Source organism: Muntiacus reevesi, chromosome 4, assembly GCF_963930625.1.
Source record: "Muntiacus reevesi chromosome 4, mMunRee1.1, whole genome shotgun sequence".
Lineage (NCBI taxonomy): Eukaryota > Metazoa > Chordata > Mammalia > Artiodactyla > Cervidae > Muntiacus > Muntiacus reevesi.
In genome coordinates, this window is record NC_089252.1 from 60,737,670 (window position 1) to 60,760,666 (window position 22,997).

General features: G+C 38.9%; 1 protein-coding gene across 1 annotated transcript in view; it reads left to right on the forward strand.

Moving 5' to 3' along the window:
• LANCL2 (LanC like glutathione S-transferase 2) overlaps positions 1-22,997 on the forward strand; it is a 111,594-nt gene that overhangs the window by 41,097 nt on the left and 47,500 nt on the right. The window contains exon 2 of the mRNA XM_065932876.1: positions 2,345-2,462. Within this exon, the coding sequence (XP_065788948.1) occupies positions 2,345-2,462 (118 nt within the window). The remainder of the gene's footprint in view (positions 1-2,344; positions 2,463-22,997) is intronic.

Consider the following 22,997-nt stretch of genomic DNA (forward strand, 5'->3'; position numbering starts at 1 on the left):
TCACATGAACGTTCTTCCATTTGTGGATAGATGCCTAATTTTTGTTCTTTAGTTTTTAATATTTATACTTATTAAGTTTTTCCTGAATGTACACAAGAGGTTATTGGATCAGAGATTAATTATTTATGAGAAAGAAAGTAATTAGTGGTTCCCTGAGTCTCACGTCTAACCCTGAGTCAGCAAAACCCAGGTCAAAGGTTTGTAGACAAAGTCTGTATTATAGACAAAGTCTGTATTACAGGCAAAGAATGAAGGAAAATTAAGTTTTCTGTGCTTTTTATAAAAGGGAAGAAGACAATTGTCTCTCTTTCCCTTTCTGAGAGAGTTTTGTCAGAAATATCAAAGTCGTCATCGTTGTTATTCAGTCACTCAGTCATGTCCAGCTCTTTGCAGCCCCATGATGTACTGGAGCACAGTAGACTTCCCTGTCCTTCACTTTCTCCTGGAGTTTGCTCTAACTCGTGTACATGGAGTCAATGATGCCATCCTACCATCTCATCCTCTGTCGGACTTCTCCTCCTGCCTTCAGTCTTTCCCAGCATCAGGGTCTTTTCCAAGGAGTTGGCTCTTTGCAGCAGGTGCCCAAAGTATTGGAGCTTCAGCATCAGTCCTTCCAATGAATGTTCAGGGTTGATTTCCTTTAGGATTGACTGGTTTGATCTCCTTGCAGTCCAAGGGACTCTTAAGAGTCTTCTCTTCAGCACCACAGTTCTAAGGCATCTCTTGGGCGCTCAACCTTTTTTACTGTCCAGCTCTCACATCCATACATAACTACTGGAAAGCTACTATAGCTTTGACTATATGGGCCTTTGTCACAAAGTGAAGTCTTTGGAATGTAAATAAATCTCTCTGTGATAAGACCAGGCTCCCTTGTCTTCAGTTCTGTGACTGGGAAGTGTCTTCCTGCTCTGGACTCTCATCCCCTTTGAAATGTACATACATCTCTCCAGGTTTAAGTAAACCTCTCTGGGTCTTTCGCAGTTGTAACCTAATTCTAAGGTTGCTTTTAGTCCAGAACCCCAAATTTCAGTAAAATTTGGCCTGAAAGCACTAGCTGTCCAGTAACATGAAACTAACTTCCCTGTAGCCTCACAGAGGGATGTTTCTTAATGATAAAATCTGTCAGGGAGTCATAACAGTCCTAATTTGTCTATGTCAAATAATAGAACTGTAAGTACACAAAAGGGGGGCGAAAAGAGAATTACACCTCAGCGATTGATGTAGTGACTAGAGTTTTCAAAAATCATCAAAGGCAGAAACATCTGGACAACACTGTCAACTATGCGTTTAAGAATATTGATGTGGGATTTCCCTGGTGATCCATGGGTTAAGAATCTGCCTGCTAGTGCAGAGGACAAGGGTTCCATCCCTGGTCAGGGAAGATCCCACATGCTGTGGGGCAGCTAGTCCTGCGTGCCACAACTGCTCAAGCCGGGCTCTAGAGCCCATTCTCTGCAACAAGAGAAAGAACCACAGTGAGGAGCCCATGCACAGCAGCTCGAGAGTAGCTTCTGCTCGCCACAACCAGGGAGAGCCTGTGCGTGGTGACGAAGGCCCAGTACAGCCAAAAATAAGTAAAACTTTTTAAGAATTACTGATAAATTTCCTTTGAGAAAGATCACCAGCACTCAGTAAGAATATCTGCTTCCTTAGCTCCTAGCAGCCTTGGAACTTAATATTTTATTATTTGTTAATCTGATAATATTTGTATTTATTTTCAATTCATTAATTGCTAAGTTATTGAAAATGTTTACATATGCTTGCAGTTTGATTTTTTTCTTTTCGTAAGGTATGTTGATAATTTTATGTGTATTTCCATATTGTTACATAGCCTGCTTTTGTTTATAATATTTTATATTGTACGTATTCCTCCCTTGTCTTTGACTTTTAAACCATCTTATATTCTTTAACTTAAATTAAAACATTCGTGTAGGTGAATCCCATCTCTTTACTCTTTTTTTGTTTTGTTTTTTTCTTTGATTTCTGCAGCTTATTTTTTGTGATCCTACTGGTTACTTAGAATCCATATAGGGCACACTCTCATTTTAAAACTTAACCTCATAAAAACAAGGTAGACTTGCTCCAACCAGTGAATCATTGAAATGGGTCAGGTATTATAATTTCTATCTGTTTGTTTTTATAACTTAGATTATTAGGTGAAGTGTTTGAAGTGAAGTAAAGTGAAAGTCTCTCAGTCACGTCCAGCTCTTTGCGACCCCATGGACAACTCCAGGCCAGAGTACTGGGGTGGGTAGCCTTTCCCTTCTCCAGGGGATCTTCCCAACCACTACAACATTATCCTGGTCTTCAGTAATTTAATATTATGTCTTTTTTTGGTTGTCAGATTATTAATAACTTCACAAGACGGATCCAGACCAAAATTAAAGATCTTCTACAGCAAATGGAAGAAGGGCTGAAGACAGCTGATCCTCATGATTGCTCTGCTTATACTGGTTGGACAGGCAAGTCTAGGGGTTATAAGTAACTGGTACATTTTATTTTTGGATTATGATATGTAAGACTTGGATCTGAATTTTTTTCTTTTAAAATGATAATGTTTTATACTTTGTAAAAGAAGTTTTGAACTATCTTCATTGATGAAATGCTTTGTAATTTTTTTTTTTTAATTTATTAAAAAAAAAAATCTAGCTTAACAGGCTCTAGATTCATCCACCTCACTGGAACTGACACACATTCATTCTTATTTATGGCTGAATTATATTCTATTGCATATATGTACCATACCTTCTTTATCCATTCTTCTGTTAATGGACATCTAAGTTGCTTCCTTGCCCAAGCTGTTGTAAACAGCACTGCTGTGGACACTGGGGTGCGTGTGTCTTTTTGAATTATGGTCCTTAAATATATGCCTAGTGGTGGTGTTGCTGCTTCATTTATTCCCCATTTATTAAGGAATCTCTGTTCTCCACAGTAACTGTATCAACTTACATTCTCACCAGCAGTGCCCGAGGGCTCCCTTCTTTCCACTTCCTCTCCAGCATTTATTGTTTCTGCAGTTTTGGATGATGGCCGTTCTCACTGGTGTGAGTTGATACCTCATTGTAGTTTGGATTGGCAGTTCTCTGGTGATCTCCATGTGTTTATTGGCCATCTGGATGTCTTCTTTGGAGAAATGTCTGTTTAGGCCTTCTGCCCAGTTTTTGATGGGGCTTTGTTTTTCTGATATTGAACTATATGAGCTGCTTCTATATTTTGGAGATTAGTCTTTTGTCAGTTATTTCATTTGCAGTTATTTTCTCCGATTCTCAGGATTGTCTTTTAATCTTCTTTATTGTTTCCTTTGCTGTGCAAAAAGCTTGTAAATTTATTATGTACCACTTGCGGGTTTTTTTTTTTTTTTTTTATTTCCATTACTCTCAGAGGTGGGTCAAAGAGGATCTTGCTATGATCTCGTCGAAAAGTGTATTGCCTATGTTTTCCTCTAAGAGTTTTATAGTTTCTGGCCTTACTATTTAAGTCTTTAATCCATTTTCCATGCATTTTTGTGTGTGATGTTAAGAGGTGTTCTAGTTTCATTCTTTTGCATGTGGCTGTCCAGTTTTCCCAGTACTGTTTATTGAAGAGACTGTTTTTTCTCCAGTGTATGTTCTTGCCTCTGTTGTCACAGACAAGGTGCCCATAGGTGCATGGGTTTCTCTCTGGGGTCTCTGTCCTGCCCCCATTGGTCTATGTTTCTATTTTTGTGCAAGTACCACACTGTCTTGATGACCGTAGCTTTGCAGAAAAGTCTATACCAGCTGAGCCACAGGGAAACCCCGCAGTAAAGTCTAAAGTAAGGAAAGTTAATTCCTCCAGCTCCATTCTTCTTTCTCAAGATTGCTTTGGCTATTGGGAATCTTTTATTACAAATAGCTGTGAAAAGAAGAGAAGTGAAAAGCAAAGGAGAAAAGGAAAGATATTCCCATCTGAATGCAGAGTTCCAAAGAATAGCATGGAGAGATAATAAAGCCTTCCTCAGCCATCAATGCAAAGAAATAGAGGAAAATAACAGAATGGGAAAGACTAGAGATCCCTTCAAGAAAATTAGAGATACCAAGGGAATATTTCCTGCAAAGATGGGCTCAATAAAGGACAGAAATGGTATGGACCTAACAGAAGCAGAAGATATTAAGAAGAGGTGGCAAGAATACACAGAACTGTACAAAAAAGATCTTCACGACCTAGATAACCACGATGGTGTGATACTCACCTAGAGCCAGACATCCTGGAATGTGAAGTCAAGTGGGCCTTAAAAAGCATCACTACAAACAAAACTAGTGGAGGTGATGGGATTCCAATTGAGCTATTTCAAATCCTGAAAAATGATGCTGTGAAAGTGCTGCACTCAATGTGCCAGCAAATTTGGAAAACTCAGCAGTGGCCACAGGACTGGAAAAGGTCAGTTTTCATTCCAATCCCAAAGAAAGGCAATGCCAAAGAATGCTCGAACTACTGCACAATTGCACTCATCTCACACGCTAGTAAAGTAATGCTCAAAATTCTCCAAGCCAGGGTTCAGCAATATGTGAACCATGAACTTCCAGTTGTTCAAGCTGGTTTTAGAAAAGGCAGAGGAACCAGAGTTCAAATTGCCAACATCCGCTGGATCATTGAAAAAGCAAGAGAGTTCCAGAAAAGCATCTATTTCTGCTTTATTGACTACGCCAAAGCCTTCAACTGTGTGGATCACAATAAACCTGTGGAAAATTCTGAAAGAGATGGGAATATCAGACCACCTGACCTATCTCTTGAGAAACCTGTATGCAGGTCAGGAAGCAACAGTTAGAACTGGACATGGAACAACAGAATGGTTCCAAATAGGAAAAGGAGTACGTCAAGGCTGTATATTGTCACCCTGCTTATTTAACTTCTATGCAGAGTACATCATGAGAAACGCTGGGCTGGAAGAAGCACAAGCTGAAATCAAGATTGCCAGGAAAAATATACATAACCTCAGATATGCAGATGACACCACCCTTATGGCAGAAAGTGAAGAGGCACTAAAAAACCTCTTGATGAAAGTGAAAGAGGAGAGCGAAAAAGTTGGCTTAAAGCTGAACATTCAGAAAACTAAGATCATGGCATTTGGTCCCATCACTTCATGGGAAATAGATGGGGAAACAGTGGAAACAGTGGCTGACTTTATTTTGGGGGTCTCCAAAATCACTGCAGATGGTGACTGCAGTCATGAAATTAAAAGACACTTACTCCTTGGAAGGAAAATTATGACCACCTAGATAACTTTTAAAAGCAGAGACATAACTTTGCCAACAAAAGTCGATCTAGTCAAGGCTGTGGTTTTTCCAGTGGTCATGTGTGGATATGAGAGTTGGACGGTGAAGAAAGCTGAGTGCCGAAGGATTGATGCTTTTGAACTGTAGTGTTGGAGAAGACTCTTGAGAGTCTCTTGTACTGCAAGGAGATCCAACCAGTCCATCCTAAAGGAGATCAGTCCTGGGTGTTTATTGGAAGGACTGATGTTGAAGCTGAAACTCCAATACTTTCGCCACCTCATGCGAAGAGTTGACTCATTGGAAAAGACCCTAATGCTGGGAATATTGGGGGCAGGAGAAGGGGACGACAGAGGATGAGATGACTGGATGGCATCACCGATTCAATGGACGTGAGTTTGAGTAAACTCCGGGAGTTGGTGATGGACAGGGAGCCCTGGCGTGCTGCGATTCATGGGGTTACAAAGCGTCGGACATGACTGAGCGACTGAACTGAACTGAACTGTATTTCCATACAAATTGTGAAATTTTCTGTTCTAGTTCTATGAAAAATGCCATTGATACTTTGATAGGGATTGCACTGGATCTGTAAATTGCTCTGGGTAGTATTGTCATTTTCACAGTATTAATTCTTCCAATCTAAGAACATGGTATATCTCTGCATCTGTTTGTGTCATCTTTGATTTCATTCATGAGTTTCTTATAATTTTTTACATACAGATCTTTTGTCTCTTTAGGTAGGTTTATTCCTATGTATTTCATTCTTTTTGTTCAATGGTGAATGGGATTGTTTCCTTAATTTCTCTTTCTGGTTTTTCATTGTTAGTGTATAGAAATGCAAGGGATTTCAGTGTATTAATTTTGTGTCTTGTGACTTTAGTATGTTCGTTGATTAGCTATAGTAATTTTCTTGTGACATCTTTATGGTTTTCTATGTAAAGAATCATGTCATCTGCAAACAATGAGACTTCTACTACTTCTTTTCCAGTCTGGATTCCTTTTATTTGCTTTTTTCCTCTGATTGCTATGACTAAGACATCCAAAACTTTCAGTTTTTCACCATTGAGAATAATGTTTGCTGTAGGTTTGTCACATATGGCCTTTATTATGTTGAGGTATGTTCCTCAATGCCTATTTTCTGGAGAGTATTTTTTTTTTTTTATCATAAATGGGTGTTGAATTTTGTTGAAAGCTTGCTCTGAATCTGTTGAGATGATCATGCAGTTTTTTTTCCTAACGATTTGTTAATATGGTATATCACATTGATTGATTTGTGATACTAAAGAATCCTTGCATCCCTGGAATAAAAGCCCCGTGATCATGATGTATGAACCTTTTAATATGTTGTTGGATTCTGTTTTCTAGAATTTTGTTGAGGATTTTTGCATCTAATTTGTTGATGATATTGGCCTTTAATTTTCTTTTCTTGTGGCAGCTTTGTCTGGTTTTGGTATGAGGTTGATGGTGGCCTTGTAGGACGAATTCTAGAAAAGTTTGAGCAGGATAAGTGTTAGCTCTTCTCTAAATTTTTGGCAGAATTCACCTGTGAAGCCATCTTGCCATGAGCTTTTGTTTGTTGGAAGATTTTTGATTACAGTTTCAATTTCTGTGTCTGTAATTGGTCTGTTCGTATTTTCTTTGTCTTCTGTTTCAGTCTTGGAAGGTTATACTTTTCTAAGAATATGTCCATATCTTCTCGGTTGTTTATTTTATTGCCATATAGTTGCTTGTAGTAATCATGATTAATTTCTGCATTGCCTGTTGTAACTTCTCCTTTTTCATTTCTAATTCTGTTGATTTGATTTAATTTGTTGATTTAATTCCCTTTTTTTTCCTGTCAATTTTTTTTATCATTTAAAGAACCAGCTTTTAGTTTTATTGATCATTGCTTTTGCCTCCTTCATTTCTTTTTAACTTATTTCTGCTCCAATCTTCATGATTTCTTTCCTTCTAATGACTTTGGGGGGTTTTTGTTCTTTTTCTAGTTGCTTTAGGTGTAGGGTTAAGTAGTTGAGTGTCACGTTTTCATTGTCATTAGCTTCTAAGTATTTTTTGATCTCCTCTTTGGATTTCTTCAGTGACCTCTTCATTACTCAGAAGCACATTGTTTAGCCTCCATTTGTTAGTGATTTTTATAGTTTTTTTTCCTCTTGTAGTTCACATCTGATTTTATAGCATTGTGGTCAAAAAGATCTTGAGATGATTCCAGTTTTTTAAATTTACCAAGGCTTGATTTGTGACCCAAAATGTGATCTATCCTGGAGAATGTTCAGGAAAAAAGTGAGAAAAAAGTGAAATCTACTGTTTTTGGATGAAGTGCCCTGTAGATATCAATTAGGTCCAGCTAGTCCAATATATCATTTAAAGCTCGTGTTTCCTATTAATTTTCTATCTAGATGGCCTGTCCATTGGTGTGAATGGTTAAAGTCTGCCACCATTATTGAGTTACTGTAGATTTCCCCTCTAATAGTTAGCTTTTGCCTATGTATTGTGGTGCTTCAGTGTTGAGTGGATATATATTTATAATTGTTGTATCTTGCTCTTGGATTGAACCTTTGATCATGATGTGGTGTCCTTCCTTGTCTCTCGTAATGGTGTCTATTTTAAAGCCCATTTTATCTGATATGAATGTTGCTGCTTGCACTTTCTTTTGTTTTCAATTTGCATGGAATATATTTTCCCAGCCCCTCACTTTCAGTCTGTATGTGTCTCTAGGTCTGAGGTTATTCTCTTGTGAACAGCATATATAAGGGTCTTATTTTTATGTCCATTCAGATAATCTGTGTGTTTTGATTGGAGCATTTAATCCATTTACATTTATGGTAATTATTGGTATATATGATCCTGTTACCATTTACTTTTTTTCTTTTGGGCTTGTTTCTGTAGGACTTTTCTTTCTCTTGTGTTTCCTATCTAGAGAAGTTCCCTTAGCATTTGTTAAAGCTGGTTTGGTGGTGCTGAATTCTCTTCACTTTTGCTTCTTTTGATATCTCCTTTGGATCTGATGAGATTCTTGCTGGATAGAGTAATGTTGGTTGTAGGTTTTTTTCCCTTTCATCATTTTTAAGTATATCCTGCTACTCCCTCTGATTTGTAGAGTTTCTGTTGAAAGATCAGCTGTTAGCCTTACAGGGATCCCCTTGTATGTAATTTATTGCTTTTTCCTTGCTGCTTTTAATATTTTTCCTTTGTGTTTAATTTTCATTAGTTTGACTAATATATGTCCTGGTGTGTTTCTCCTTGGGTTTATCCTTTATGGGATTCTCTGGTCTCCTTGGACTTGGGTAGCTATTTCCTTTCCCATGTTGGGAAGTTTTTGACTATAATATTCTCAAATATTTTCTCATACCCTTTCTTTTTCTCTTCTTCTTCTGGGATCCCTATAATTTGAATATTGGTGCACTAAATATTGTCCCAGAATTCTCTTGAGTGTTGCTATTTCTTTAATTTTTTTCCTTTGTCCTATTCTGCTTCAGTTATTTCCACCATTCTATATTCAAGCTCACTTATCTGTTCTTCTGCCTCAGTTATTCTGATGTTGGTTCCTTCCAGAGTATTTTTAATCTCAGTTATTGTGTTGTTCATTGCTGGCTGGCTATTCTTTATTTCTTCTAGGTCGTTGGTTAACATTTTTCATACATTCTAGATCTGTGTTCCATTCTATTTATCTGTGCATCCATTTTATTATCAAGATTTTGGATATCTTTACTATCATTGCTCTGAATTCTTTTTCTGGAAGACTACCTATTTCTTCTTCATTTGTTGGTCTTGTGGGTTTTTACCATTTTTCCTTTATCTGCTTCATGTTTCTCTTTCATTTTGTTTAATTTATTGCTTTTAAGGTCTCCTTTTTTGTAGACTTGCAGGTAGTAGTTCCTCTTATTTGTCAGGGTTGCCCCCCCCCACCCGCCTCCCCCCATCGCTGGGGTTGGACCAGTGACTTGTGAAGTTTCCTAGTTATGGGGACCTGTGCCTGTGTTCTTGTTGGTGGAACTGTGTCTTGTCTCCCTGAAGGATAGTACCATATCCAGTAGTGTGTTTTGGAGTTTCTCTGGGCTTGTTATGGCTTTGGGCAGCCTGTCTGATAATGGGCAAGTGTGTGTTCCTATTTTGCTAAAGGTGTTACTTGAGGCGTCTGGCATTGAAGCTTGCTTGCTTTTGGGTAAGACTTGGTCTTAGTGTTGAGAGACCTCTGGAAGAGCTCTTGGTTATTAATGTTCCATGGTTGGGGGCTCTCTTGGGCCTGAGTCTCGTACTGAGGTCTCCCATCTCAGGGGTTAAGGCCCAACCCCTTAGTGTAGCTCCAAGACATCACAGGCCACACAGCACAGAACGCAAAACCCCAAGACTAATGGTTAAACCACAATCAAGAACACCCAAAGAAACTCACACACTTATATTGAGAAAAGAGCAAGAAAAAAGAGATGAAAAGAAAAAGAGAAAAACAGGAGTCAGAAACGAAGAGAATAATCAAGCCACTAAACAAATCTGTATGTGAAAATCAGTGCTAAACACTAGACTAGCACATTGGAGAAGGAAATGGCAGCCCACCCAGTGTTCTTGCCTGGAGAATCCCAGGGACGGCGGACCCTGGTGGGCTGCTGTCTGTGGGGTCGCACAGGGTCAGACACGACTGAAGCGACTTAGCAGCAGCAGCAGCAGCAGGCCAGCACAAATACAAAGTAATAAGCATGGAAAAAATGTAATATAACTAAAGAGTACTGTAAAAACACGGAAAAAATAGAATGAATTCATTTAGAAATAAGATGTTTTAACAAAGGCAAAAGTAGTTCATAAAAATAACAAAGGTTTAATAAAAAAAGAACATTAGAACAATATGAAAAATAAAAATATATAGAGTGATAGCTAGAAGAATGTTGTACTAATTCCTTATTTTCCTCTTCACACAGTGTGCTGTGGTCGGTCTACCTACTCAGAAAGTCTTCCAGCATTTCTGGAAAAGTCTTTGGACCTGTTGTGGGCAGTGTAGTGCCAGCTCAAACTCAGAGTTTGCCTTACTCAGTACTGACTTTACTTGCTCCCAGAGTCCACAATTGCCCCTAAAGTCCACAGTTTTGGGGTGATTGTGGAGATTTAGTCTGCTGCACCTGCAGCTGCAAGAGCTACTTTCCCTTCTGTCTTTTGCTCACACGGCCCCTGGTTTTCTGCTCTGGTTTAGGCTCTGCCTCTGCTCATACGCCTCCCTCTCATGTCTGTTTTCCACCTAGATATGAGGGGACAAAAACAGCAGCTTATTAGGGCTCACTTGTTCAGTTGGACTGGGGAAAGGGAGGGGTACGGCAGACACGTTTGGGGCATGTGGGGAGTGCGCACTGAGGCTGAGATCTGCAGGAAGTCGCCACACTCTAAGGAAGGTCATGCACTTCCCCAGGGGAGTTGGCCTCAGGTTGTGGGTCCCTAGGCAGAGCCACGCTGCTCAGGCCTCCGGGAAGGTGTGGGCAGTGAACTGTGCCCACTCACGGATGGTGGCAGTTGCAAGCCCTGGGGTCGGGACCACAGTGGCCTCCTGTCCACCGCCTCTGGCCCCCACACTGGCCCTGGCAGCAGTCAAGTGTCCCGTGTTCCCCCGTCTGGCGTCACAAACTGCAATTGCGTCTGTTTCTGCATCTGGCCCTCCTGCCAGATTTTCTGTTCCTGGATTCACTGACGTCGCTCTCTCCTTTTCCCTCTGGCACTTGTGAGGATGGGGTCCTGCCTTCCATGAGCATGAGGAGTTAGAGCCTTCCTGCAGCAATGATCTCCTGCCTCTCTGGCAGGCCCAGACTTTCCCCTGAACTCCCTTAGCTGTGTCATACTAACCTCCTCAGTGTCTTCATGGTAGTCAACCTCAGTCCTCTCCCAGGGGTCCGACCCCCAAAGCCTGAGCCTCGACACCCAGCCTCCACTCACTGGCAGGCATTCAGGCCACTTCTCGACTGGGAAGGGCTGTTTGGCAAGATCTCTGTGGTGAATTCTCTCGGTTTTGCCTTCTGAGCACCTGTTGCTGGGTTCCCCTCTGAGAGTCCAAAGGTCCCCCCGACCCCTCCCATGAGGGGATTTCCCAGTGTGTGGAAACTTTCCCTCCTTCATGACTCCCTCCACAGGGCGCTGGTCCCCATCTCAAAATCCTTTGTCTCTTTATCCTTTGCTGTATCTCCTTCTTACCTTATTTCAATGATAAGATTGACTTATCTTTTTGGAAGTCACTTGGTCTTCTGCTGGTGTTCAGAAGTTGTTCTGTAGGAGTTGTTCCACATGCAGATGAATTTTTGATATGTTTGTTGGGGGAAAGGTGATCTCCCCGTCTTACTCGTCTGCCATTTGGAGGTCTCCTGGACATTAATATTCTTAAACACTTGCCTACCTGTCCTGAGCCCCAACTGCTTCCATTCCGGGCCACGTGTTCCTTCCAGGCCTGTAATTTTATTTCTAAAGAAATTCTTTCTGCTTGAAGTTTAAATGTCATATGAAGTTAGTATGTCATTTTTGTAACATTAATTACCTGACCTAATATATGTCTGATTGTTTAAATGTGTAATGAGAACAGACTTGCTGTAAGGTCTGTTTTTCTTTGTTTGCTTCTATGTCTTTGTTCTTTGCAACAAGCTGTATTTGTGTGACTCTTCTGGCCTTATAGTTATCAATGATTTAACCTTCTGTTTGTACTCATTTAAATCATTTGTACATATAAAGATTTTTATTTTGATAATTATAATTAAGCAAGCAACCAGTAATAACACTTCACATCAAAAATTTTCATTTCAAAATCAGTTTGCCTTAACTAATCTTTATATTCTTTTTATTATTTTACCATTGTGCCATACGTTATAATAGCTACCCAGGGAATATAAAAGAAATGAGACAGACCTTGGTTTTTGTTGTTGTTGTTTTTTAATTATTTATTTTAATTGGAGGCTAATTACTTTACAATATTGTAGTGGTTTTTGCCATGCATCGACATGAATCAGCCATGGGTGTACATGTGTTCCCATCCTGAACCCCTCCCACCTCCCTCCCCATCCCATCCCTCAGGGTCATTCCAGCGCACTGGCCCTGAGCACCTTGCCTCATGCATCGAACCTGGACTGGCGATCTGTTTCACAAATGATAATATATATGTTTCAATGCTATTCTCTCAAATCATCCCACCCTTGCCTTCTTCCAGAGAGTCCAAAAGTCTGCTCTTTACATCTGTGTCTGTTTTGCTGGACAGACCTTGTTTTGAGGGATTAGAAACACAGTATGATTATTGTTAGTGACAATTCACATGTAAATTTATAGTATTTTCTTGCTGAATTTTTATAGTTTTAATCAGTAAACAATATGGACAGAAGTGTAATGTTGGAGTCACCAGGAGCTGGTACTTGTTTTGCAAGTGACACCCAAGTATGATGGCCACGAATAAAGTATGCTTTATTTGTGTTTATATGTGTACTCACTTATGTTATGCTTTATTATTTGCCTATTGTGACTACAATATTTACATGGTGACAGTAGAATTGAAGTTTTCAAACTTTATACCCAGACAGACATGGAGCTAGTTCTCTTACAGAGCTAAAGAAATTTATCTTAAATATAAAGTTAAATAATTTTGGCTAACTTGAAGTAAAATACAAAGAATACAGTTATTTTGAAAGGAAAAATCAGTTATTAGTAGCACAGGTTTCCCCCTATGAAGTCTTTTACTTAAAGCATTTCTTCTTGTTGAAAAGCAGTTTTAACTGCATTATTGTTAGGCCCCAAATTGGCTAGGCATCGGAATTATCTGGAGAGCTTTATAATAAACAGAGACTCCATTCCAGGACAGTTGTATCAGGAACTCAGAGGGTGTGATTCTAAGAATCATTGTTTTTTTTAAAAATCCCCAATTGTTGTCGTTTTGGGGGATCACTGAGAGTTATCATGGAAGTATTTGGCTTGAATGATTTCAAATAATATTTAGGGCTTTGGGGTTCATGTAGCAGTATGGAATCCACTTGGACCCATACCTCCCTGTCTTGTCTCCTAAAACTGTACAATATTGAAGAATAATTGAAGTATTCGAAATTTCTCTCTTTAGCAAAATATGAGATAGAGAATATACACAAATAATACAGGGTTAAAAACAAATACCATCCAGAATGACTATGGAAAGAGCATTGGTAGAGCAGGGGAAGAAAGACAAAGGATCCAGGGGTGGCAGAATCTGTCCTGTCACTCCCCACAAGTGATTATTCCCAGCAGGAGTGAGACACACCCTCGGGGAAACTTTTAGTGCATATCTGAGTGAAAAGTGGGCAAGTGAGTAATGCTGGACAAAGCAGAGAAGAAAGGTGTCTGGTTATGTGGGGAACAGAGGTTTTATAGACTTTCTAACAAAGCACGATTCTGAAAAAGAGGGTTAACTCAGAAAGCAGAAGCTGCGTTCCTGGTGACACTGCTAATGTGTAGGAAGGAGGGAAACATCAGTGGTAGGTGCCTTCTGAAACAAAAAGAGAGTCAAAGGAAGGCTGGCCACCAAAAGTCATCATTTATTAAGTAAACTTTCCTCACCTAAAAAGAAGAAGATGCCTTTCAGATTAAACCCACTCTCACCGTCTTCCTCTTCTAGAGAATCTTCCTATTAATATTTGATCCAGAAAAAGCCATCTGTTTCAGATTTAAGAAAAAGATCAATTATTTACATAATATTAGAAAAAATAAAAAAGAAAATCAGAGTTTGTCAGCAGAAGAAAACATAGCAAGAAAATTCTACTACAAGATGGAAAAAAAATGCAGCACTTTTCAGCATTAATTTTGTAACTTATTTATGCAGTATATTCACAATGCAGAAATAATGGAACTCTGAGAAGAGGTGGTAAGGCAGTAAGATGATGTAAAATAAGAATTGACAGAACTCAAAAAAGAAATTCAAGGAAAAGACAAAATCATGTCAGAAATGAGGACCAAATTGCAAGGAGTTGAAGAAAGAATCAAAACCACAGAAAATACAGGAATACATAAAAGGAAAAGTAAAACAAGAAAAAAAATTAAATTGAAGGAAAACTTTCAGTTTCTGCCTGACGTGTGAGGAGTTATTAATAAAAGTCACCACCTTGTCCTAAAAAGTTAAAAACTGAACAAACTGAAAAATCAACAACTTTTCTATTTGTCATGTAACCCCAATTTTCTGATGGATCCAGAAAATTGGAGTTTCATGACAAATAGCTACACCAAAAATAGGAGCAATATTCAGGGAGATTCAGAAAATCACAATTTACTAGAGTAGAGACCTACAAAGGGAAATCATCACAAGAACCTAAACTGTAATTGATTAATGCTAAAAACTCACTGTAGGCAAATATGAGAGAGAAAAAAACTCCAGGAGGACCCAATCATAGGGAGGCTTCCACACTTTTGTGACATTAACTTCAGCAGTTATCCCAGGTCCCCACTGTGAATATTGGAGAAAAATCCCTGCATGCTTCTTGTGGGGTTGAGGGGCAAAGGAAACATTTTTAAATATTCCAGAGCATTCTGTTCTTAACAAGGTCAGCCTTCAGGAGAAATTATTTTACCAGAACTTAACCTACTGGATCAGAGCTAAGCTACCTGGGGAAAGGGTAATAGCCGACTCCAGCTCCTTCTGGCATCCTGTCCAACCTAAGGGCAGGAAGACGCTGAGGAGTACCGATGGAGTTCATGGTCCAGGGGCACCTGTTCACTGAAACACTGAGACCTACTCATAGGACCATAGAATGCTTCCACTCCCGCACTCCTGACCACTCCATTACTACAAGACTATTTGCTGCAGTTTCTTTTACCCAGTACTTTGTCTGCCTTTCAACAGAAAAATTGCTAGACATACTGAAAGGCAAAAACAAGCCAGTTTGAGGCGACTAAATAAACGTTAGAGGCAGAACGAGATATGGAAGGAATGTTGGAATTATTGGACCAGGAATTTTTAAATACTATGATGATATGCTAAGGATTTTAATGAAAGGTAGACAACTTGAAGGAACCCGTGGATAATGTAAACAGAGAGATGTAAATTCTAAGAATTGAACATAAATGCTAGAACTCAAATACACGGTAACAAATGAAGAATTGTCTACTAGACACAGCTAAGGAGAGAATCCTTAGCTTAAAGATAAAACAGAAGAAACTTACAAAACTGAAAAAAAAAAAAAAGAAATCAGAATATTCAAGAAATGGGAAACAATATCAAAAGGTTTAACATTTGTGAAATGGGAATACCAGAAAGAAAAGAAACAGAGAAAGGATCAGAAGCAATATTTGAAGCAATAATGACTAAGAATGTTTCCAAATTAATATGCACTAAACCACAGGTCTAGGAAGCTCAGAGAATACCAAACAGGATAAATACGAAAAACAAAGAACAAAAACCTGCATCTAGGCATCTAATATCCAAACTTCACAAAACCAAAGGTAAAGAAATCTTGAAAGAGACACATGCATCCCAGTGTTCATCACAGCACTGTTTATAATAGCCAGGACCTGGAATCAGCCTAAATGTCCACAGCAGAGGAGTGGATAAAGAAGACCTGGGGCATATCTGGGCTTCCTTGGTAAAAGAATCTGCCTGCAAAATGGGAGACCCAGGTTTGATCCCTGGGTCAGGAAAATCACCTGGAGAATGGAATGACTGCCCACTCCAGTATTCTTGCCTGGAGAATTCTATGGACAGAGGAGCCTGGAGGGTTACAGTATACAGTGTAACTTACTCAGCCATGAAAAAAAACGAAATAATGCCATTTGCAGCAACATATGTACCTAGAGATTGTCATACTGAGTGAAGTAAGTCAGACAGAAAAAGACGAATATTGTATGATATCTCTTATATGTGGAATCTTAAAAAAGGATACAAGTGAACTTATTTACGAAATAGAGTCACAGATGTAGAAAACAAACTTACAGTTACCAGTGGGGAAATCGGGGAGGGAAAGATAATTTGGGAGAGCGGAATTGACACATGCACACTGGTCTATATAAAATAGATAACTAATAACGACCTACTATAGCACAGCTTCCCTGGTGGCTCAGTAGTAAAGCATCCCTCTGCCAATGAAGGAGACGTGGGTTCAGTCCCTGGGTCAGGAAGATCCCAAAAGAAAATGGCAATCCACTCCAACATTCTTGCCTGGGAAATCCCATGGACAGAGGAGCCTGGCGGGCCACAGTCCATGGGCTCACAGAGTTGGACACAGCTGAGCAACTGAGCACGCAAATAGTACAGGAAACCTTAGTCAATACTCTGTAAAGACCTAGATGGGAAAAGAATTGAAAAATGACTGGGTATGTGTACATATATAACTGATTCCCTCTGCTTTACACCTGAAACAAGCACAGCACTATAAATCAACTATCCTCCAATAATATATATTTTTTAAACTCTTGGAAGAACATAAAGGAAAAAACTGCCCTACTGTAGAGAAGCAAAGATCAGAATTACACCAGACTTCTTTTCAGCAACAATGTAAGCAAGTTAAGAGTGGAGTGAAATATTTCAAGTGTTAAGAGTTAAAAAAAGAATCCTAGAATTTTGTACCCTTTCAATTTATCCTTAAAAGTAAAGGAGGTATAAAAACTTTCTCAAACAGAAATCAAGGGAATTTGTTGCCATTTGACTTGATTTTCAAGAAATGGTAAACCAAGTCTTTGTGAGAAGGAAAATGGTATTAGTTAGCTACTTGTTACTTGTCACTCAGATTTGCCTGACTCTTTGAGACCCCATGGACTTCTTTGTCCATGGGGATTCTCCAGGCAAGAATGCTGGGGTGGGTTGCCATGACCTCCTTCGGGAGATCTTCCCAAGTTAGGGACCGAACCCAGGTCTCCCTCATTGCAGGTGGATTCTTTACAATCTGAGTCACCAGGAGTTACTGGGATCTGCATTTAAAATAAGGAAGAGCTTTAGTGTATGAATAAGTGAAGGTGAAATAAAAACTTTTATTTTTCTTATTCTCAAATGATCTGGCAGATCAAATTATTAGATTGGTGCAAAAGTAATTGCAGTTGTAATTGCAACTAGCAAAAGTAATTGCTAGTTGGTACAAAAGTAATTGAGGTTCAAAAGTAATTGTGGTTGATGTTTGCATCAATGAACTGCAATTATTTTTGCACCAAGCACTTTTGAACCCCACTTTTTTGCACCAACTGCAATTACTTTTGCACCAACTTAATATATATTCAAATAACAGCAATTAATATATTTGTTACATAAGCATATATGTATGTTTATATATATGCACATATATATATATATATGATTATGTATATGTTGCTGTTGTGTCCAACTCTTTGTGACCCAGTGGACTGCAGCACACCAGCCCCTTCTGTCCTCCACTATCTCCTGGAGTTTGCTCAAATTCACGTCCATTGAGTCGATGGTACTATCTAACCGTCTCGTTCTCTGCTGCTCCCTTCTCCTTTTGCCTTCAACCTTTCCCAGCATCAGAGTCATTTCCAATGATTCATTTGTGTCAGGTGGCCAAAGTATTAGAGCTTCAGCATCAGTCCTTCCTATGAATATTGAGAGTTGATTTGCTTTAGGATTGACAGGTTTGATCTCCTTGCAGTCTAGGGGACTCTCATGAGTCTTCTCTAGCACCACAATTTGAAAACATTGATTATTGATTCTTCAGTGCTCAACGTTCTTTATGGTCCAAGTCTCATGTCTGTACATGACTGCTGGAAAAACGATAGCTTTAACTATATGGACCTTTGTCAGCAAAGTGATGCCTCTGCTTTGTAATATGTTGCCTAGGTTTGTCATAGCTTTCCTTCAAAGGAGCAAGTACCTTTTAATTTCATGACTGCAATCACTGTTCACACTTGTGATTTTGGAGCCCAAGAAAATAACATCTATCACTGTTTCCACTTTCCTCCTTCTATTTGCCATGAAGTGTTGGGACCAGATGCCATGAGTTTAGTTTTTTTAATATTGAGTTTCAAGTCAGCATTTTCACTTTCCTCTTTCACCCTTATCAAGAAGCTCTTCAGTTCCTCTATACTTTATGCCATTGGAATGGGATCATCTGCACATCTGAGGTTGTTGCTGTTTCTCCCAGCAGGCTTGATTCTAGCTTATGATTCTTCCAGTCCGGCATTTCACATGATGTACTCTGCATATAAGTTAAGTAAGCAAGATGACAATAAACAGCCTTGTTGTCCTCCTTTCCCAATTTTGAACCAATTTTCCATGTTCAGTTCTAACTGTTGCTTATTAACCTGAAAGAAGTGAGACAGGAGACAGGTAAGGAGGTCCCACCTCTAAGGATTTTCCAGTTTTTTGTGATCCACACAGAGTCTTTAGTTTATGAAGCAGAAGTAGATGTTTTTCTGGAATTCCCTTACTTTCTCCATGAGACAGTGAATGCTGGCAATTTGATCTGTGGTTCCTCTGCCTTTTCTAAACCCATCTTGAACATCTGGAAGTTCTCGATTCATGTATGCTGAAGCCTAACTTGAAGAATTTTGAGCATGACCATACTACCGTGTATATGTTATGTATAAGTAAAATAGCAATAGTAAGATACAACAGAAAGGAAGATGAATTTAGGAACATTTTGTTATTATAAGATACTTGCTCTACCCATGAAGTGTTATAGTGATATTTGTAAGTGGAGTGGGATTAGATTGAAAAAAAATCACATCGTAAAATACAGAGAAAGCATTTGGCAAAATCCAATGCCTATTTGTGATTTAAACATCTCAGTGAACTAGGAATAGAGGGGAACATCCTCAACTTGGTTAAGAACATCGCAAAAAACTATGTCATATTTAATGGTAAAATATTTAAAACTTATGTGCTAAGATTAGCAACATGGTAAAAATGTTGCTTACCACTGCTTTCAGCATCATACTTGAAGTTCTAGCTGATGTAATAAGACAATAAAAGGAAATAAAAGGTATGAGAATTCGGAAGGAAGAAATAAAACTGCCTTTGCAGATGTCATAGCCATTCTATGTAGAAAATCAGAATCAACAACAAAACTGGAACTAATAAGCAATTAGAGAAAAGTTGTGTGATATGAAGTGAGTTTGCAAATTGTTTTTTTATATACCAGTAATGAATAAGTGAAATTTAAAGTAACACAATACCATTTACATTAGCATCCCCCCAAAATACTGAGGTACAAATCTATCAAAATATATACAAAAAATCTGTGAGAGGTAAACTACAAAGCTCTTTATTAAAGATACCAAAAGGAGAACTAAAGTGAGATATTTCATGTTCTTGGATAGGAAGACTCAATATTGTCAAGATGTCATTTCTTCCCAGTTTGATTTATAGATTCAATGCAGTTCCAATCAAAATTCCAACAAGTTATTTTGTGAATATCAACTAACTGATTCTAAAGTTTATATAGAGAGGAAAGAAACTCAGAATATTCCACTCAGTATTGAAGGAAAAGAACAGATTGAGAACTAACACTATCTAACTTTAAGATTTACAAGACTTTTAAGACTATAAGACTCATAAGCTGCAGTAATCAAACCAGTATAGTACTGGTGAAAGAACAGAAGAGAGCCCAGACATAGAGCCACAGAAATACAGTCACCGATATTTAACAGAGGATCAAAGGCAATGCAGTGTAGCAAAGATGGTCATTTCAACAAATGGTTCTAGAGCGCCTGGGCATCCGCATGCTACAAAATGAATCTAGATATCTTTCAAAAGAATTAGCAAAAAAAAAAAAAAAAAAAGTTAGCAAAATAGATTATGGACTTGAACGTAAAATATAAGACTCCTCAAGATAACATAGAAGAAAACCTAGATGACCTTTGGTGTGGAACTGACTTTTTACATACAACACTGAAGATGTGATCTGTGAAAGAAATACAGCCAAAACCCTGGGAATATTGCAGGTTCAGTTCTAGACTATCACAGTAAAGCAAGTTTCACAATAAAATGAGTCATATAAATTTTTGGTTTCTCAGTGCATATAAAAGTTATGTTTAGTCTGTTAAGTTTGTAACAGTATCATGTCCAAAAATAAAAAAAAGCAATGCACATACCTTAATTTTAGCAAATTGTATTCATAGTTGCCACAAATTTGAAGTCGCCAAGATGTCTTTCAGTGAGTAAGTCGATAAATAAATGGTGCATCTAAACAATGAAGTATTATTCAGCATTTAAAGGAGGTGTGCCAAAAAGAGACATGGAAGAAACTTAAAACTTTCTAGTTTTTCTAGAAGACATTCTGAAAAGGCCATGTACTATATGATTTCAGTTATATGGTATTCCAGAAAATATGTAACTATGAAGACAGTAGAAGTGATTACTGGTTTCAGTGAATTTAGAAGTAGAGAACAGATGACCAGGCAGAGCACAGAGGATATTTAGAACAGTGAAACTGCTCTGGATCTTCCACAGTGGTGGATACATCTTGTTATACACTTGTCCCAGCCGATAGAGTGTATAACACCTAGAACGTATGCAGTATAAACTGTGGGCTTTTGGTGAAAAGGATGCATCCGTGTCACCTCATCAGTTGTGACACAGGTACTCCTGTGGTGTGGGATGTCCGCAGTTGAGGAGGAGGTGTATGAGAGAAGTATCGACAGGCAGGAAATCACCTTGGTGTTAAACCTCTAAGTGGCCACATTCAGAAGTTCACCAGCACCCTGCAAGACTTTCAACGAGATAAGATTTTAAATCCAGCTAGGTTACCACCCTCCAGACATATAAAATATAACAAAAGGTATAAGAAGAACCTAGAAAATATTTTTATTTAGAGCATTGCAGAGGACTCTGCTAGTGTAGTATCTTACAAACAGTGGCTCATAGGCCAACTCTGGGATACAGTCTGTTTTTTCACAGGCCTGGTACCAAGAAGGGCTTTTATTTACAATCCTAAGAAACCTATCTAGGTTTTTATGGGAAAAACAATTTGCTGACTCCAGCATTAGAAGATTAGCCACGATACGATTCAAGGAAACATGGACATAAGCATAGAGTAACATTGACTAGGAACAGAATTTTGCAGATAGGAGAACCAGGCATACAAACATCAATAAAACTGAGAAACCTTAAAACAGGAAATTTTGGGAATACATGACTACTTTTCACTACATAAATTTATTTCACAATATAACTGAAATGGATAATTCTCTGAATACATAATCTACCAAATCTGACACTGGAAGAGATACAACATGTAAATAGATAAAATTCCAAATAAAAATTTGAGAATGTTATCTACTACCTGCCCAAAAATTTCACTGGGAAATTTTACCAAACTTGTTAAAGGACAGGAAATCCCAAGGAGAATGACATAAAAATGCTGTAACAGGAGTTCTGTACTATTTCCCTCTCCCACCCAAAGAATACTGATTTTGATAATTGCACACAAATGAGAGTACCTTTCTGGGACCCAAGAGTCCAGTGGAGGAGTTACATGATATCACTGAAGCAAAGAAAAAAAAAAAATATGGAACTGAGATTGGACACATTGAAAGGGGTAAGAGGAAAATTCCTACATCACCTGTCACCCTATCGTCAACAGCTCAGGGCCAAGAGAGAGACGCTTGGCCTACGATTTCTCCTGCAGAGGAAAGTGAGAACATAGGAGTGAATGCCCAGCTTCCCCAACTCTTTGTGAACTGCTGAGGACACCGACTTCTCTCTCACCCCTTTCAGAATACAGAGGTCATCTACATAACTGAGGGGCAAGGAGGGCATAGCAGCCAGGGCTCACAATTCAGCAGGGGACACAAGTCCACAACCACTTTGCAGACTCCATCAGGAGGCCTGCCCGTGAGTCACTGGGGACACCACCTGTGGACCCCCCCAAACTGGCCCGTGGTCACCTCCAACATTCTGCACCCCACACCCACACACTGACCCACCTTCTGTATGCCCCTGACCGCAGGGTGGGCAGCCTTTGTGGGCAGTTACTCAGCATGGGCAGAAGGCTGGCTCAACCCAGCAGAACTGGGAGAAAGCGTACACACTTGAGCAGCCCTCAACTACCCTAGGAAAAGCAAACAGGAGACTCAGCATTCAGCCTGACTATGGAATCAGGAGAGGCATACAGTCTTAAGAATTCTCCCCTAACAAGGAACAAAAAGTGTGGAGCAGGCATATCCATAGAGACGTTCTGAGAAAGCCTGAGAATCCCTCGTAAGTCTGACAGAAGGCATTTCATTCCTGAAGGCTGTCAATAAACACTGAAGGAGGTGACTGCATCTTCAGATGCTGAGACAGCAACACACGACTTCAAGAAACATGAAAAATCAAGGAAACATAATACCACTTATACTTCAGAATTTTATAATAAAATAACTGTCCAGTAACCACTCCTAAAGAAATGGAGATTTATGGTTTGTCTGATAAAGAATTATTCAAATAAGTATTTTTGAAGAAGCTCATGAACTACAAGAAAACAGAGAAATACATTTTAATGAAATCAGGGAAATGATACATAAAACAATACAAAACAGTAGAGGAAAACCATATATAATAGAACCAGAAAGGAAGCCTGGAGCTGAAGAATACAAACAAATGACATGACAACTGCAGCAGAAAGCAGCCACAGCAGAAGGAATCAACAAGAAAAAAATAGCCTATGAGCTTGGAAGCAGGTCATTTGTAATTAACCAGTCAGAGGAGAAAAAACTAAAAAGAATGAATAAAAGTAAAGAAAGCCTACATGAATTAAGGGATGTCATCAAGAAAACAATTAATGCATTATAGGAGTCACAGAAGGAAAAAGGGCACAGGGGAAAACAAAAGCTTATTTAAAGAAATAATGGCTGATAATTTTCAAAACCTGGGAAGAG